General features: G+C 48.9%; 2 protein-coding genes across 15 annotated transcripts in view; one reads left to right on the top strand and one right to left on the bottom strand.

The window, feature by feature from the left end:
• Positions 1–3,218, bottom strand: part of MAPKAP1 (MAPK associated protein 1) — an 89,845-nt gene extending 86,627 nt beyond the window's left edge. For 3 of the 8 annotated variants that reach the window (XM_058853320.1, XM_058853315.1, XM_058853321.1), the window contains exon 1: positions 2,826–3,077. The gene's annotated coding sequence lies outside the window, so the exon portion shown is untranslated. Of the gene's footprint in view, positions 1–2,825; positions 3,083–3,108 lie in introns of those variants that run through there. The other 5 variants (XM_058853318.1, XM_058853316.1, XM_058853325.1 and 2 more) reach the window with 5 other exon arrangements.
• Positions 3,219–5,505: 2,287 nt separating this feature from the next.
• Positions 5,506–15,203, top strand: part of PBX3 (PBX homeobox 3) — a 102,794-nt gene continuing 93,096 nt past the window's right edge. Inside the window, exons 1-3 of one of the 7 annotated variants that reach the window (XM_058853329.1) lie at positions 5,506–5,585; positions 6,050–6,654; positions 7,492–7,565. In XM_058853329.1, the coding sequence (XP_058709312.1) occupies positions 6,458–6,654; positions 7,492–7,565 (271 nt within the window). In that variant the 5' untranslated portion in view covers positions 5,506–5,585; positions 6,050–6,457. Of the gene's footprint in view, positions 6,655–7,491; positions 7,566–15,203 lie in introns of all 7 variants that reach the window. The other 6 variants (XM_058853327.1, XM_058853328.1, XM_058853330.1 and 3 more) reach the window with 6 other exon arrangements.

The following is a 15,203-nucleotide window of genomic DNA, read 5'->3' as shown; positions in this document are numbered from 1 at the left end:
GATTGCTCTGCCAGGAGAAGAGAAGGCCCAGGAGTGACCTAAATGCAGCCTCCCAACATCTAAAGGGAGTCCACAGGAAAGATGGAGAGACACTATATACAGGGGAAGGAGGGACAGGACACAGGGAATGGCTTCCCAGTGCCAGAGGGCAGGGATGGATGGGGTATTGGGAAGGAATTGTTCCCTGGCAGGGTGGGCAGGTCCTGGCACAGGGTGCCCAGAGCAGCTGTGGCTGCCCCTGGATCCCTGGAAGTGTCCAAGGCCAGGCTGGACACTGGGGCTGGGAGCAGCCTGGGACAGTGGGAGATGTCCCTGCCGTGGCAGGGGGTGGAACAAGATGGGCTTTGACCTCCCTTCCTTCCAACTCAAACCACTCTGGGATTCTGTGATAAATAAAACATCTTATTGAAGAGTGGAGAATGAAAGCACAGGCTAGGATTGCTTGAATATTAGACTAGAGCTTCTATTTTCACAATCCTCAGTGTGATATTCAAGAGCCTAAAAAACCTAATAAATTTTATAAACACCTATACAAGCTTCAATCTTAAACAAAACTGAACAAACCAGAAAGCTTCACCATATCACATTTTTGCCTGTTTGCTACTGAGAGAGATGCTACTCTCTTTGGGTTTTACACACACAAATGTCCCCAGGCTCACAGAAGCTGCCTTGTCTGGACCCAGGACAGAGCCTGGGGATGCGATGCAGGTCCAGCCAGTTCAGGGGCTCGCAGCACAGCCGCTGCACAGCTCTGCAGCAGCACCATGAAGGGTGGTCTGACACTGCTGGGCCAGGCAGGGGCTCTGCCTTAAACAGCAGCGCCTGTCAAAACAAACGCTATGGTCTTTGTTGGTTTCTTTAGGTTGTTGCCATTCCACTTCTGAGTGCATGTAAATATTTTTATTTCATTAAAAAACATGATCATAATCTTATTTTTTAAATACAGCAGCATGCAAGCTGCTTCTGACTTCAGAAACACTCATGATGATCAGACCTACTTAAAAATGCCTGAGACCTTCAGCTCCTTTGGGACTTTATGTCAAATGGAACTGGACAGATTCACATTTCTCCAGCAAAAGATGAATCCCCTGCTCCTCTGGCTTTTAATTTTGGGTCTGTCTCTTTCAAGAGCACACAAAACATATTCAAGGAGCTTTGTTTTGCTTTCAGAATAATGGATTTAGATACAACACTTCTCACACAATAAGCAAACAAAGTAGGGATTGCCCTTGTGCTGTCTGGGGTACGAAACTGAGCTGACAGACAGTGAACAGTTTGATGGAGCTCCTCAGCTCACACACACACACAGAGTTAATATTAAAACACAGCCTGGGGTCTGTGTCAGAGGCACTAACAGAAAAGCCCTGTAGAACTGCTGCTACAACACCTGGGACAATCCCTCCCTGTACAGCGAGTCCCAGGTGTGGGGCAGCACCGCGACAGCACCAACACCCCACGAGAGCCCTGGGGGCCACTAGAGCTCTGCTCTCACACCTCAAACCTGCCCCTTCCAGCACCTGAGCAGCAAGAAAGGAAGAGAGCCTGAGCTCTATTCCCATTTCTCAGCCAGTGTCATTTGCTCTTGGACATCAGAAGGAATTCTGGATGACAAAAGGAAATTCTTCACAGAAAGGGTTGTCAGGGTTGGAAGGGGCTGCCCAGGGAGGTGGTGGAATCACCAGCCCTGAGGTGTTCAAGGAATGACTGGACACAGCGCTCAGTGACAAGGTGGTGGTGGTGAGTCAGAGGTTGGACTCAATGATCTCAGAGGTTTTTTCCAACCTCAGTGATTGTGTGATCTCCAAAAAGAATGGCCATATGGGAGCCGGGCAGCTCCTGCATAGGGATGTGGCCAGTATGCTGCTCATCTGCTGTGCCATTTGTTGCCATGACTGACCTTTCCAAACAGGTGTGTGCTTTTCATGCTCACAACTTCGAATGGTTGGGAAAATTTTGTGCTATAAAACGGGTAACAGAGATCCCTGTGCCAGGCTGCTCCACCTGCCCAGGCCTTCACTGATCCAAAGGAAATGCACAAAAAGAATGTAGCTGTTACTTGTTATTTTAACATTAGTTTTTCATTATTTTAACATTTGTTACTTGTTGCAACTGGGTGAAAAGATAACCAATAGATGAGGAAAGGGTGTTACAACAAAGACCTGAAACATGACTGATACAGAAATGTACTAAATTGGTTCTCCCTGCTTCAGTTATTTCTGTACAAGTCTATACGTACATGCTGATCTCAATTTATTTTTAATCTAACCCAAAAAAGTGTCCGTGAATGGAGCTGCTCTGAATCTAGAAAACTAACTGAGAATCTAATTCCCACTCTTCCATCTACCTGATAATCCCCCAACACCTAAAATCGTGTAGAACACACTCAGGATATCCAAGCTTGGCTCTGGCATCTGTTTAGTCATTTACCAAACTTCCACTAGCACAGAAATCGACTCATTGCTGCGTCTCCTGGACACCCGTTCCGTTCCCCCACTGTTCCTGCGGTGTTCACAGCTCTGATGGCACTGGCAAGCGGCTGCACAAGTGAGAGCCCCGTTCTGAAAGGCTCCTGGGTGCGATCACGCTCGAAGCGTCCACCCGGCACAGCCGGGCAGGCAGAGCCGTCCCTGCGGCCAGCAGGAGCAGCCAGGAGACGGGGACAGGGGGCGAGTGACAGGGACAGAGGGCGAGTGACGAGGACTTGGATGGAGTGCCTGGCACCCGGCCAGAGACCCCGGGGCCCCCGCGTGCCCCCGCTCGGCACGGGGCGCGGACATCCCGGGGATTCCTGCCGTGCCCGTGCCCGGCGCTCCGGCCGCACTCACCTGTCCCCGCCACCCATCGCTGCCGGCGGCTCGCCACACCCGCTCCGCTCGCCCCGCGCCGCTCCCGCCCCGCCCCCGGGACACGCGCCCCGGACCCGCGGGAGCGGCCCCGCCTGCGCGTCGGGCCGGCCCCGGTGCCGCCGAGCCGCGTCCCGGGCAGGCTGACAGCCGCTGCCGCCGGTCACGGCGTCCCGCGGGCAGCCCGCGGCCCCGAGAGCCACTGACAGCGCGGGCAGCCGCAGCCACGGCCGCGGCCCCGGCCTCCCCCCTGCCCCGCACCTACCGGCGCCGCCGCCGCCGCCGCGGGGCCGCGCAGCCGCTTCCGGGTCCGGGTCCGGCGGAACGGGCGCGGGGCCGCGCGCGACCCGGAAGCGCCGCGGCCGCGGAAATGACGGCGCGGAACGGGCGGGGCGGCGGCACCGGCGGCGCGGAATGGCCCGGGCCGGGTATGGAGGCCACGGCGGCGAGCGCCGGGCTCCCGTGGGCACGGCTACCCAGGCCGTGATGGCCCGGGCCGGTCGCTCACCGGTGCCGCGCGGCAACACGCGAGAGGCTTTTCTCATGGGGATCGCTCCGGTTTTATTTCCAGTTTCTTGCTAAAAACGCTGTGACGTTTGTATTTATTTAGTAAATTTATTTGGTAAAGCGCCCAGGTAGCGCTCGGTGTACAAGCAGAAAGGGGACAAACATTAAGCACTGTCATTGCTGCCCGGGACAGGGATGAAGAACGCTGCAGCATCCGTGTGTTATCCGGTGCTCCCGTGAGCCGGGGCTGTCCCCACACGGCTGCCGGGGCGAGCAGGGGAGCCCAGGCACCCCCAGTCCGCACCACACCTCCGGCCTCCTGCAGCTGCAGGTGTTCCCAGGTGTTGGCAGCGTTCCTGTTCCTCGTGGTGCCTGTTCCTGGCCTGCTGGCCGTGCTTCCCTGTCACCTTTCCGGAGTTGCTGGTGCAGCCTCCACAATTTCCTGTGGAGTTTAGGAGACTTGTTAATCCCCAAGGAAAGCCTAACCTGGCAGTCTCAGCAGTTGTACACATCAAAAACCAGCTGCCTTTGAGGACAGTGGACAGCATGGCACAAGTGCCACCAAGGGCCTGTGATAGCAGGTACAGTGACTGGCAACAGTGCAGGAGCTGGTGCTGCCCCGGCACAGGGCATATCACAGGAAGTGCCCAGCGCTCTGCAGTGGTTGGACTCATCCTCCTAAAACAGTACAAAGAATCACCCAGAACATCAGCTTTCTGCTGATGTGGTGAGGCTGAGCAGGTCCCTCAGGGGTCAGGGAGCACTGTCCCGTTTGGCAGGGTCAGGGGCTAGGGGAACTGCCCATTCCATCTGTGACCCCCTCAGGGTGCATCTGTGAAATATTCACAATAATACCAATTTAAAAATGCATTTGGGGTAGCATTCTTTGTAAAACTGGATGACGCTGAAAACTCATTGGCTCAAGACAGACAATGGTGCAGCAATTAGGATGTAAAGTAATTGAAATGTGAATGAATTTACTAATTGCATGGGCGGGCAGTGAGACCCCAGATTTGTTGACCAGGAGCCATCTCTATCTGTACCAGCCACACGTGACCCCAGTTAAAGGGTTCCAGTGACAACCAGGGCCCAAGTGAAGGTGTGGGATGGCGATGCCAGCTGGGATTGGGGCGAGCTGGGAGCTCTGCATGACCCACGCCAAGCCTGAGGCATTAGCCAGACCACCAGGAAGGTTAGACGAGGATGAGGGTTGAGTTTGGGCATGACTGCATTGAGATTATCCATCACACACAGCATTACAGCAGATTAAGGATCATTGTAAACTGCCACCGTGACTCTTCATGGCACTACAGGCGGCTTCCCTAAGAGATCTCTGGGGGTCTCTGTGTTGTGTTAGACACCACCCAAAGTGTGAACAAAATGGACCAGAGTGGAATGAAATTGGAGTGGGGGGAGTGTCCCACATGAGGGCAATCTCAGGGGTGGCAGAGATCTACAGGTAACCTCAAGAGAATGAAGTCATAATAACCTTGGTGCCTGTGTTTTTTTCTCTTCCCATCTTCGCGGTTCTGTGCATATTTACAAAAAGATAATCTGCAATTAGCCCCGGTAACGCACGGCCTGAGCCGTGGGCTGTGCCAAAGGCTCCTGTTCTGTCCCGCGGCTTCACCACGGGGACACGATCAAGGCACGGGCCGCGACGGACCGGCTCGGGACCCTACATCCTGCGCCGGGGCTCCACGGCACGGCCGCAGCTGCCGGCCCCGGAGCAGGCCCGGCTGCCGACGGCCTCGGGAGCTCGGGAGGCACCGGGCCCGGCCCGGAGGGACCGCGCGGCCCTGGCCGCCGTCACCACGGCAACGGGGGCGGGGCCCGAGCCGCTCGCCTCGCCCACGCGACCGTTCGAACGGCCCAATCACAAGTTTCTTAGCAGGAGGCGGAACCTGAGGTGGGGCAGGCGGGCAAGGCACCTCGCTGCGAGCGCTGATTGGCCAACGCCACGGCCAGTGCCCGCCTCCCCGCGCAGCGATTGGCCATTGCAGCCGCCGCTCCCGCACATGGCCACCGCCTCCCGCCCGCCCCGGGAGCGCGGGCGCCGCTGGGCCCGGCGGGAGGGCCGCGCGCGCGGAGCGGGGCGGGGCGGGGCGGGGCGGCGGGACCGCCCGGAGGGGCGGGGCCGGGCCGGGCCTGGGCGGGACCGGCGGGCGGGGCGGGGCCGGCGCTCCGCTCCCTCTCGCGCGCCGCTCGGCTCCTTCACAGGGTGACACGTCTGCGGTGAGTGAGTGGCGTTGGCAGCCTGTCAATCCCTCACCGGAGCGGCCATCAAACAACATAAAACACGCGCGGGCACCGGGCGCGGGGCTCATAAATTCCGGCGGGCCGATATTTTTGCACATTGCTTTGCAGAGAGTGTGTAATTAATTTTTTTACAGTTCTTTCCCCGTTATTTCCGCTCTTTTCTTTGCACAAGTTCAAACTTTTGATTGCTGCTGTCTCACCCCCGTGCACAGACTTAGGATCGTTTGTTATTTGGGGGGGAGGGCGATTAATTTTTTTTTCCCTCTGTGATTGTGTTTTCTTGGCTTTTTTATGTTGCAATTTGGGGGTGGGGGTGTTCGCTGGTTTGTTGTGGTTTTTGCTGTTTGCACCCTCCCAACTTCTGAAGGATTTGAAAGCGAGTTTTTTTGATTTTGTATTTAATTTTTTTTTTTTTTTAATTTTGCCTTTTTGCAAAGAAGATTTTTGGACAAGTGGGGAAAGACATAAAAATCAACAATAAAAATAAAAAAGAAAAAAAAAAAAAAGCTTTGGAAGAAGATTGTACCAGGAAAACCTCACAGAAATCTGCTCAGCTCATTTATCCGAGGCACCAATATGATGATGATGAAAGAAGATTGTAACTAAAGAAGAGAGTGATTTACTGCCCTGGGAAGGAGAAGAGAGTGGAATAAACAGCTGAGATCCGGTCAAAACACAAATACTACATTTTTTTTTGTTATTGTTTTGTTTGGCTTTTTTTTTTTTTTTTTTTTTTTTTTTTCCCTTTTTTCGTGGTGTGTGTGCAGAGCGCGGTCAGGAGCGCGGCACTGGGACTGAGCGGGGCAGGCGCTGCCGTGACCGCCCGGAGCGCGGCCCGGCCCGGAGCCATGGACGATCAGTCCAGGATGCTGCAGACTCTGGCCGGCGTGAACCTGGCCGGGCACTCGGTGCAGGGGGGCATGGCCCTGCCGCCTCCCCACGGACACGAAGGGGCTGACGGCGACGGCAGGAAGCAGGACATCGGCGACATCCTCCATCAGATCATGACCATCACTGACCAAAGCCTGGATGAGGCACAAGCAAAGTTGGTTTCGTCTAATTAAACCTTGTCTTTTTAAAAAATTATTATTAATATTATTATTTTTTAAATTATTTTTGGTGTGTGTGTGTGTTTTTTGTTTCTCTCCTTCCTGCTCCTTCCTCTGCAGAGACCCGGAGTCTCACAATTAAGACCAACTTCTTGGGGCCGTAAGAGAAATTACCAGCAGCCAAGGCAGAGCCAAGTTGCTATTTAATTTCTTTCCTTAAAAATATATATATATATATAATAAATGTAGAAGTATGCATTGGTTCTGCCGTCAGTGTGATGCGCGGGAGGCTGTGGCTGATCCCTGCCCGTTCCCGCTGGACACTGTCCGGTGGATAGCGGCCTTTGCGCCGCCGTCCATCTGTCTGTCTGTCCGGCCATCCCTCAAAGTACAACTTTGCCTCTTTCTCTCTTTTCTTGTCTCAAAGTGGCAGCAGGATGAATTATAAATCTGACCAGATATTGCTGCAGGAGAGGGTGTGTGTGTGTGAATAAAACCCAAACCAAACCCTGGCTGTATTAAATCACAATAAATACAAAAACAATGTTAACTCTGTACATCCCCCCCCACCCCCTCCAATCTCCTTAATAAATCAGTTCTAATATCGCAGGACGGGGACAAGGGGGGGTGGTTTTTCCCCCTTGCTCGGGCGGTGTTTGCACAAAGATAATTCCGCATGAAAGTGAAGCGGGATGAGGGAGGTTCCGGCCGGCCCTCGCTGCCCGCGGCCGCGGGACCCCCGGCCGGGGGGCGAGCGGCCAAAGCGCGGGGCTGGGGAAGGCGCCATGTTGCCGGAGCCCAGCGCTAACCGCTTGTCCTGTGCTCTCTTGCAGGAAACACGCCCTGAACTGCCACAGGATGAAACCCGCCCTGTTCAGCGTCCTCTGCGAGATCAAGGAGAAAACAGGTACGGGCCGCCCGCGCCGCCGCCGCCGCAGCCATCTTAGCGCTCCCGCCTCGCGCCGGGCCCGGCTCCCCTCACGCCGCCGGGGGCCGGGCCAGGCCGGGCCGGGCCAGCCCCGCAGGGCCGGGGGCACCCGGCCGCTCGTGAGGCGGCGGGAGCGCTGTGAAATGGCGCGGGGTCCCCCCTCACGCCCCCCGCGGCCCGGGAGCGCCCGCGCCGCCGTGTTACCGTCAGACGGTGTGTGAAACACATTCCGGGGCGGTGTGACCGCGGGTTTTAATCCCGGGACCGGACCGCGAGCTTTGTCAGAGCCGGGGGCTCCGAGCCGAACCCGAGGCGGCCCCGCCACGGGCGCCCCGACCCCGCTCCTGTGCCCGGCGCTGCTCCGGCGCCTCCCGGGCGCTGGGTTTTTAAACGCCAAAATTCTCAAAAACCGCCGCAAAAGTACAATAGTTTTTTTTGGTCTACATTGACGCGACAGGAATAAACTCCGTGCTTTTCTTGTGGGCGTTTTAGGAGATTTTTTGCAATTTTTTCACATCACTGAATCTATAGAATTTTTTTGTTTGTTTAAAGAAGAAAATTTGCAAAGTATTTTGCTTTGTATTATGAGAACAAGAACATTTAGTGAGAATAATATTTAATGAGAACAAGAACGTTTAACAATAGTAAGAACATTTAACAATAACAAAAACATTTATTATGACTGGCTTAAAAAAATGAATAGCCATTTATTCGCATATAGCTAAAGACATTGCCTGGCTTTTTAGCTCTATGTGATACTCAATAACGTTCTGCTTAATTCCACACTGAAAAAATAAAACTGGACGAAAACATCCCAATGTGAAATCATTGCAAATCTGAGCTGTGGAGCCCGGAGTGAGCGGTTCTCTGTGAATTATGGTGCTTTATGTCCAAGGGTTTCTTTGCTACCGGGGATCCACTTCAGTTCCTGCTGACAGCTAAGCACTAGGGTATTGACTGTGTTGTGAATATTAAGATTGATTCTGCTTTATGTTGCATTATATTACCCGGGATAAGGGGAATGATCCCTCTCCCTTCCCACCTACCTACATTCCACCTCGGTCGGCTCGTAACCCCTTTCCTTTGGCTTGTGTTTGTTTCCTGCCTTTTCCTAAACTTCTTTGCCCGTCCTGCTCCGGAGCCAGAAAACAAACTGCCCTCGGTGTTCAGACATTTGCAGGAGGCTCATTTCAATTAAGGAGGCAGGCGTAGGTCCCGCGGTCACTTTATTTGCAGAGGGCTTAGCCTCAGTGTTTTGAAAGGCAAGTATAGTCCGCCACATGTCAGAGGTGAGCTGCGAAGAAAACCCGAGTCCTTTCAGCAGTGGGGCTATTGGCACAGGGTGTTCGTGAGGCTGCCGCCGTCTCACAGGCAAGGGGGAACCTGACAAGACACTCTGTGGTCTGAAACCTTTCGGGGTGTTTCAGTGATAACTTGTAAGCTGGGATCCTGAATTTGTGCTGCAAGAAGTCGAGCAAGTTTTCAAGTTATCTCTCTTTTGTGAGATCGCTGAGAACCAACAAAGAATGAAGGCGTCTGCCTGCCCAAAGACGAGCTCCTGCCAACCCCGCAGCACGGGAGGGACAGCATTAATGCTCCGGGTGATTGATGGAGATGGATCCACACATCCACCAAAAACTCTTTCCGGAAGGGGACCTTCACTCAGGGTCTCCCAGTTGAGGTGAAATGTTTGTGCAGGCTTTACTTAGTGTGCTAAAGCAAAGAAAATGTGAAAATAAATTGTAGCCTGTTTTCTGGAAGCTGTTCTCGGAAGGAACGAACAATTCTAAACTGGAAGTGCGAGGAAGGGTCTGAGATGCAGTTAAAGCAGAGGTGTCCCCTTTCCCCCAAGGCTCTTGCATTGTCTTGTGTTACGACAGTTGTCAGGTGCTTAAACCTGCCTCCGATGGGGTCATGTGCTGGTGTTTAATTTTTCCTGATCAGAACCAAAGTTTACCTGAGTGTGGGAATTGCCGTGATGGCTTTATCACTCTTCCTCAGAGAGTGTGAGGAGGGAGGCTGGAGCCTAGCAGTCATTCTGTTGAGAAACAAGTCATGCGATATTTAAGTAATTTTTATCCTGAATTACATATTTATTTACATTTTAGTAGTTTTCAGTACAGTCAGCAAGGACTTTGTGAGACTGCCTGGGAGAGAGCATGAGAAGGAATCCTTAATTTACATAGAGCCCCTCTGTCACTTCCCGGCAAGGGTTAATGGATGCATCTCATTTCTGAAAGCCTCACACAGGGTCAGGAGCTGAAGATTTTTATTTTTTCTCCCTGTGAGGTATTTACCATGTACAAAGCAAATCACTGAGTTACTGAATTTAGCCTGACATTTCTTTTTTAGCATTTTAACATTTTCAAAAGTGCTGCATAATACATTTAAGTGCTTTACAGCTATTATTAGCTGTGTGTCTTCTGAGAGGCAACCACAAGGTAGCACGGTGTTCACGAAGAAACTGCCACCTCTGGCTTTAATTAGTTCAAAGAAAAATTACACCAGAGTTCTACCGAAGCCCCTCCAATAAAATAGGAAGATAAGCAAGTGAGGAGCCGGTGACTCCGTTTGGCTGTGCTTTGCCCGCTCTCCGAGGTGTCACTGCACACAGTGAAGTTGCCTTCGCAGTGCACGCTCACATCTGTTGCATACCTGTGTCACAGTCCGTTTCTTCATGTCTTGCCAGGAGGAATCAAAATCTGGTTTGCACCATTGTTTGTTTTTTTTTTAATAGCTCTTTTTTACTGACTAAAACACTTTCAGATTAGTGATTTTATTAAGTTTCCCCCAGGATGTTGCTCAACCTGGGGTCCTGGTTATTCTTACGGAGAAAGAAGTGAAAATATATTAATCCTTGTAGTCTTAAAATGTCATAGAGAATTGCAATTATTTCCCAGTGGAACAACATATTATTAGGTCCTGCACTGTGTTGATAGATAATTTGGGTTTTTGTCTTTAAAAGTCATTTGTAGAGACAGGATTGCAGGTTTATAAAAATGTCTGAATTCATATGCACACCCGTGTACACATCTACAGTTATTTATTTATTTATCTTCCCAAGTCCAGTAGCAACAATGATAGCTGCCAACCAACTCCGAATTTACTGTCACCACCACCCCTAAATAGCATTCATTTCCTAGTAAAGCCTAATGGCATACATGATGGTTTGCCAGATTTGTGGCCTTTGTGAGGCTTATAAGCAGGACTGACTTGGGAAGATCATAAAACTTAATGAACTTCTCGACTGCAGGAGGTGTCCGCAGGGGAAGCGAAAGGCCTGCTCGGCTGCTCGGGCTGCTGCAACTATTTTTTATGTCTAAAGAGAGAGGATGAAAATGTTCATTAAGAACGTTCTTCCCTTGCATAGATTTTTGTTTTAAAGAATGAATAAAAAAACCTCTGAAAACCAGACAAACTGTATGTTAGCCACGGGGTTAATTCCCCGCTGTTCTCATCTAAGTTACCTTTATTTTTATTACTACAAGTGTAAATAGCCGCGCGCTGCTGTCCCTGTGATTAAAGGGCTGCATCGGGCCCTGCTCACTGCAAAGCTCCTTATTGATGACATGGCCCGAGCGCTCAGGAACGCCCCTTGTCAATATGCTGCAGAGCCTGGAACCCGCGGCGAGGGGACTCCTTGGAGCAGCCCTGGCTTCGCGTGGCTCTGGCAGAGTTGGAAAATGTTAACCCCTGTCGGCACCGAGGGGCTTTCAAAAAACCACTCGCAGCACTCTGCCCTTGCACTGCACAAATTTCAACTTTTCAGCGTTAGTAAACTATTGTTTGGTGTGAACAACTCTCAGTAGTACACTACAGCCCGCAATCCTGGCAATCATGCCGGAACATGAGAGGATTCAGTTGGAACAATGAAATAGCACTGATAGCATTCATATATGTGTATGTGTGTGTGTGTGTGTGTGTGTATTTTGGCTATTTTCTAAATATCAGCTGTGATGTTATTGTTACTCACTTTAGCTGTTTAATTAATTTATGTGCAGTACTGTTTTTGTTTTTTTTTCCAAGCTGCTAAATACATATTTTGTTGTTCCCTGCCTACCTGAAGAAGTCAGGGCTGGGTGTTTATGTGCATCCAGCTCAGCTTAAATTGTTCAGGTTTTGCTTCCCATCTCATGCTTCAGTACCAAGGTTTGTCACTGACCCAGTGGTTATACTTTTAAATGTATTTTTTTAATTGCCAGCAGATGTATTACAAATGATGCCGTGCAGCAGAACGTTTGGTTGTTTGCACTGTCCTTATGGCAATGACATTGCTTTTCTTCATAGATGTCCTACTAGGAAAAAATAAATTGAATAAAGTGTCTTGATTGTCATCTGGTCATCTGTTTCCAACACATTCATTATAAGCAGCTTGGTTCTTTTGTGGATTTCTACCAGGGCACTTCTCTAGTTGAGAAAATGGCGATTTGGTGATTATGGGCATTAGAAAAATTCGTGGTATTTTGTCTCACAGAACCTGAGACTGCACCTTATCTTCAGTGCTTCCCATTGCTGATGCTCCTTGGTGCATGTAAATATCCATCTTCACCTTGAGTACCGGGATTAGTGGTTCCTGAGATTTTTTTTTCCCCTCTGTAGAGGATATATTTGGCCCTACTTGTCAATACTAATTTAAGCAGAAGCAGGGATTAATTTTATTTATTTTATATATTTTATTTTATAGCTGTCTTTCATGTCCTTCCATTTATTTTCGAATTCAACACATTTGCTTGCTTATTTTAAAATACCAAATTATAGCAGTTACCATGTGGTGTATTTTAGGATGCTTGTAAGTTAAGGAATTTTTGCATTCAGAGATAAATTATTATCATGGCACGTAGGGAATGCAAAACAGTCCTTTTTTTTTTTTTTTTTTTTTTTACAGGATTTAACACATTTATCAAGCTCCGTTCCCGCAGCTTTCAATGGAAAAGTTGTATGATATGGATATTATGCTGTCTTTTTTCAATTTAAACATTGATTTGTGTGAAACATTAATATAATGATATTTGCAGTCTACCGTAGACAAATATAAGCAGAATTAGACACTCTAAATTGTTACAAATGCAACGCAATATTTAAATCTGAATGAAGGCTGTATTAATAATTACGGAGCGGAGCGCGTGGCAGTCCGGTTGGGATCTGTCCTCAGATTTTCGGCTGTTTTTCAATTCCTTGCACACCGTGCACATGATGCTCCATGAATATTTTCCTGAGCAGCAGGAAGGAATGGGAATCCGTGCGCGAGCGAGCCCAAAGCAGCGGAGCCCCGAGCGGAGCTGCGCGCCCGCGTCGCGCTGGAATTAGCCCGAGCTGTCGGAGCGCCGCGATTGACACCCCGAGAAGAATGCTTTGTTTGTTTGCTCAGCAGTCATGTTTAATGCTCTTCGCTTATCAAGGTGATCAGCATGGTTCAGATAACACATGCCTGACACCGCCTGCCTTTTCTCACCAGCGTGTTGACCTTTTGTCACGTTTGCTTTTCTCTGGTAGGCAATTCCTGGCTTTAAGTGTGAATGGAGTAAATAATTCACATCAATATTTAATATAAATTATTAAAGTTTCTGTCAGCTCTTACAGTTCATGCTTTTATAGAGTTGGAGTAGTTCATCAGCCAAACAGATGAATTGTGCAGCTCAGCTGGACATTAGAGCTCCTCCATCGTGCTGCCGGGACTGGGGAGGAAGCAGGGAATTAAATAGCAAAGGTAATGCAGCCTGGTCCTTCAACGCTGTGTGTTTTTCAGCAACGCACATTCTCTAGGAAGGCTCGAAGTACTAGATAAATATCCAGCATAATTTATTTTATTAGTCTTGTACTTTTTTTTTTTCCCCTCTTCATGTTGCAAACAGAAATGCAGAAAACCCCAGTGACCCCCGGCATTTTCTTCTACTCTTTGTTACTGGCCTTCCTTTGGTGCTCCAGGCCCTTCCTGGGCTTAGGGTGGGAGTATTGGTGCTGGGAGGTAGGGTTTGGGTGTTTGGGGTTTTCTTTCCCCTCAGTGTTCTTTTTCTATTTTTAAAGACTGGTGTGGAGCCCTAAGGTGATGAAGTTTCAGATGTTTTTGGACCTTGTTTATAAATTGCAATTTATATTTTGCAAAGTGACCTGTGATTGAATGTAGATTCTGAAAACATTTTTTAAAGGAGAAAAGCTCTGATCTCTGACTGTAACAGCTCAAATGTGTATTTTGCATCAGGAATTTTAATAAAAATAGCATGTTTTGCATAAAAGCATATAGTAAAAATCTTTATGCGCTTACTTTAATTTTATGCTCCTTTAGGTGTTTCAGTTCTTTTGTTAAGGAACAGTTCAATGCGTGTTGCACAGTCACAGGGACTGTAATAATGTGAATCACTGAATATCCCATGTAATACAAATCCATCACCTGGAAGGGAGGTGGGTTTGTATCCTGTGTTTACAGGTCAAACCCTTTTGCTATACTTCAGTCATGCATCAACATTTAAAGCTAATCTCTCATTCCTCATTGTCCAGCAGGTGGCTTTGTCATAGATTATTTAATTTTTAATCATTTATTGTAAGTGGAAAAGGTTATTTAATAATATTATCCTGACAGCATTTTTTAAAAGAACTACAGTTTCCCAGTATGTCCTGTGGTGTATGACGGGGTCAATGGAAGCATCTAGAGAGCTTCAAATACACAATCTAAATTAAGATTCTAAACAGGCATTACAGATGCTGGTAACTTTGGCAATTATCATTTTGTTTGGTGAACAGTAGTAAAACAGTGTGCGGTAAAAGTGTTTAGAGAGAGAGGATAAATAAATTGAACAGTTTTGCAATGCAAAGTGGTTTGTGGTGTTTTTGAGGATTTCTTGGCTCTTGCTTAACTGCTATTGTGAAGCCTGGAGCAGATTTTCCCATTGCTAATGCCCTAGAAGTATTAATTCACTTTGATATGCTAATTAGAGGGCATTATGCAAGAAATGAGATTAAGTGGCAGCATGAAGCCATTTGCCTGTCAGTAAATTGAGAGCTTTAGCATCAGGAGGAGCTTTGTTTTTTCTGAGTTTCTCTTGGTTTTGCATATAAATAAAATTGATTGAAAGGTCTAGAGAAGCTTCTAGAACATTGGTGGTTCTTTTTCTCCTTCTATGATTATTTAAACTTCATGTTAAAGCCTTTCTCTGAATATTAATTGATCTAATGGGAGATACTGAACATGAAGAATTTCATTGTATTCTCAGTTACTGTATCTTAACAAAAGGAAAGTATTAGAATTCTTTGTGTCATCTGATTTTTGTGGGATTATTTTAGATATATCTTACAGCTTTGTATTCTAATGTCTCTGCCTGCTCACAGCTCCTGTGCTGAGAGCTGTACCTGTGTGGAGGTGGTTTTGCCAGTTCTGCTGTTTTGGGGATTGGTGTGAGGGCCCAACCAGCTGAAGGCAAGTGGAAGGCTCGGATTCCTGGCCAATGGGGCTGCGGACATTTGTCACCCCCACTCACCCACAGCGTTTCCCACCATTTCTGATGCAAATCACACATGTATTTTCCTTCCTTTAGGAAGAAAGGGGTTGTAATACTGACCATAGATTTTATTCAACTGTCAGAAATTGTGTTAAAGTAACATTAAGGGATTGACTTACAGCCA

The sequence above is a fragment of the Poecile atricapillus genome, chromosome 20 (assembly GCF_030490865.1).
Source record: "Poecile atricapillus isolate bPoeAtr1 chromosome 20, bPoeAtr1.hap1, whole genome shotgun sequence".
NCBI classification, from domain to species: domain Eukaryota; kingdom Metazoa; phylum Chordata; class Aves; order Passeriformes; family Paridae; genus Poecile; species Poecile atricapillus.
The sequence above is the reverse complement of the archived record's forward strand: the minus strand, read 5'-3'. Positions and strand labels throughout refer to the sequence as shown.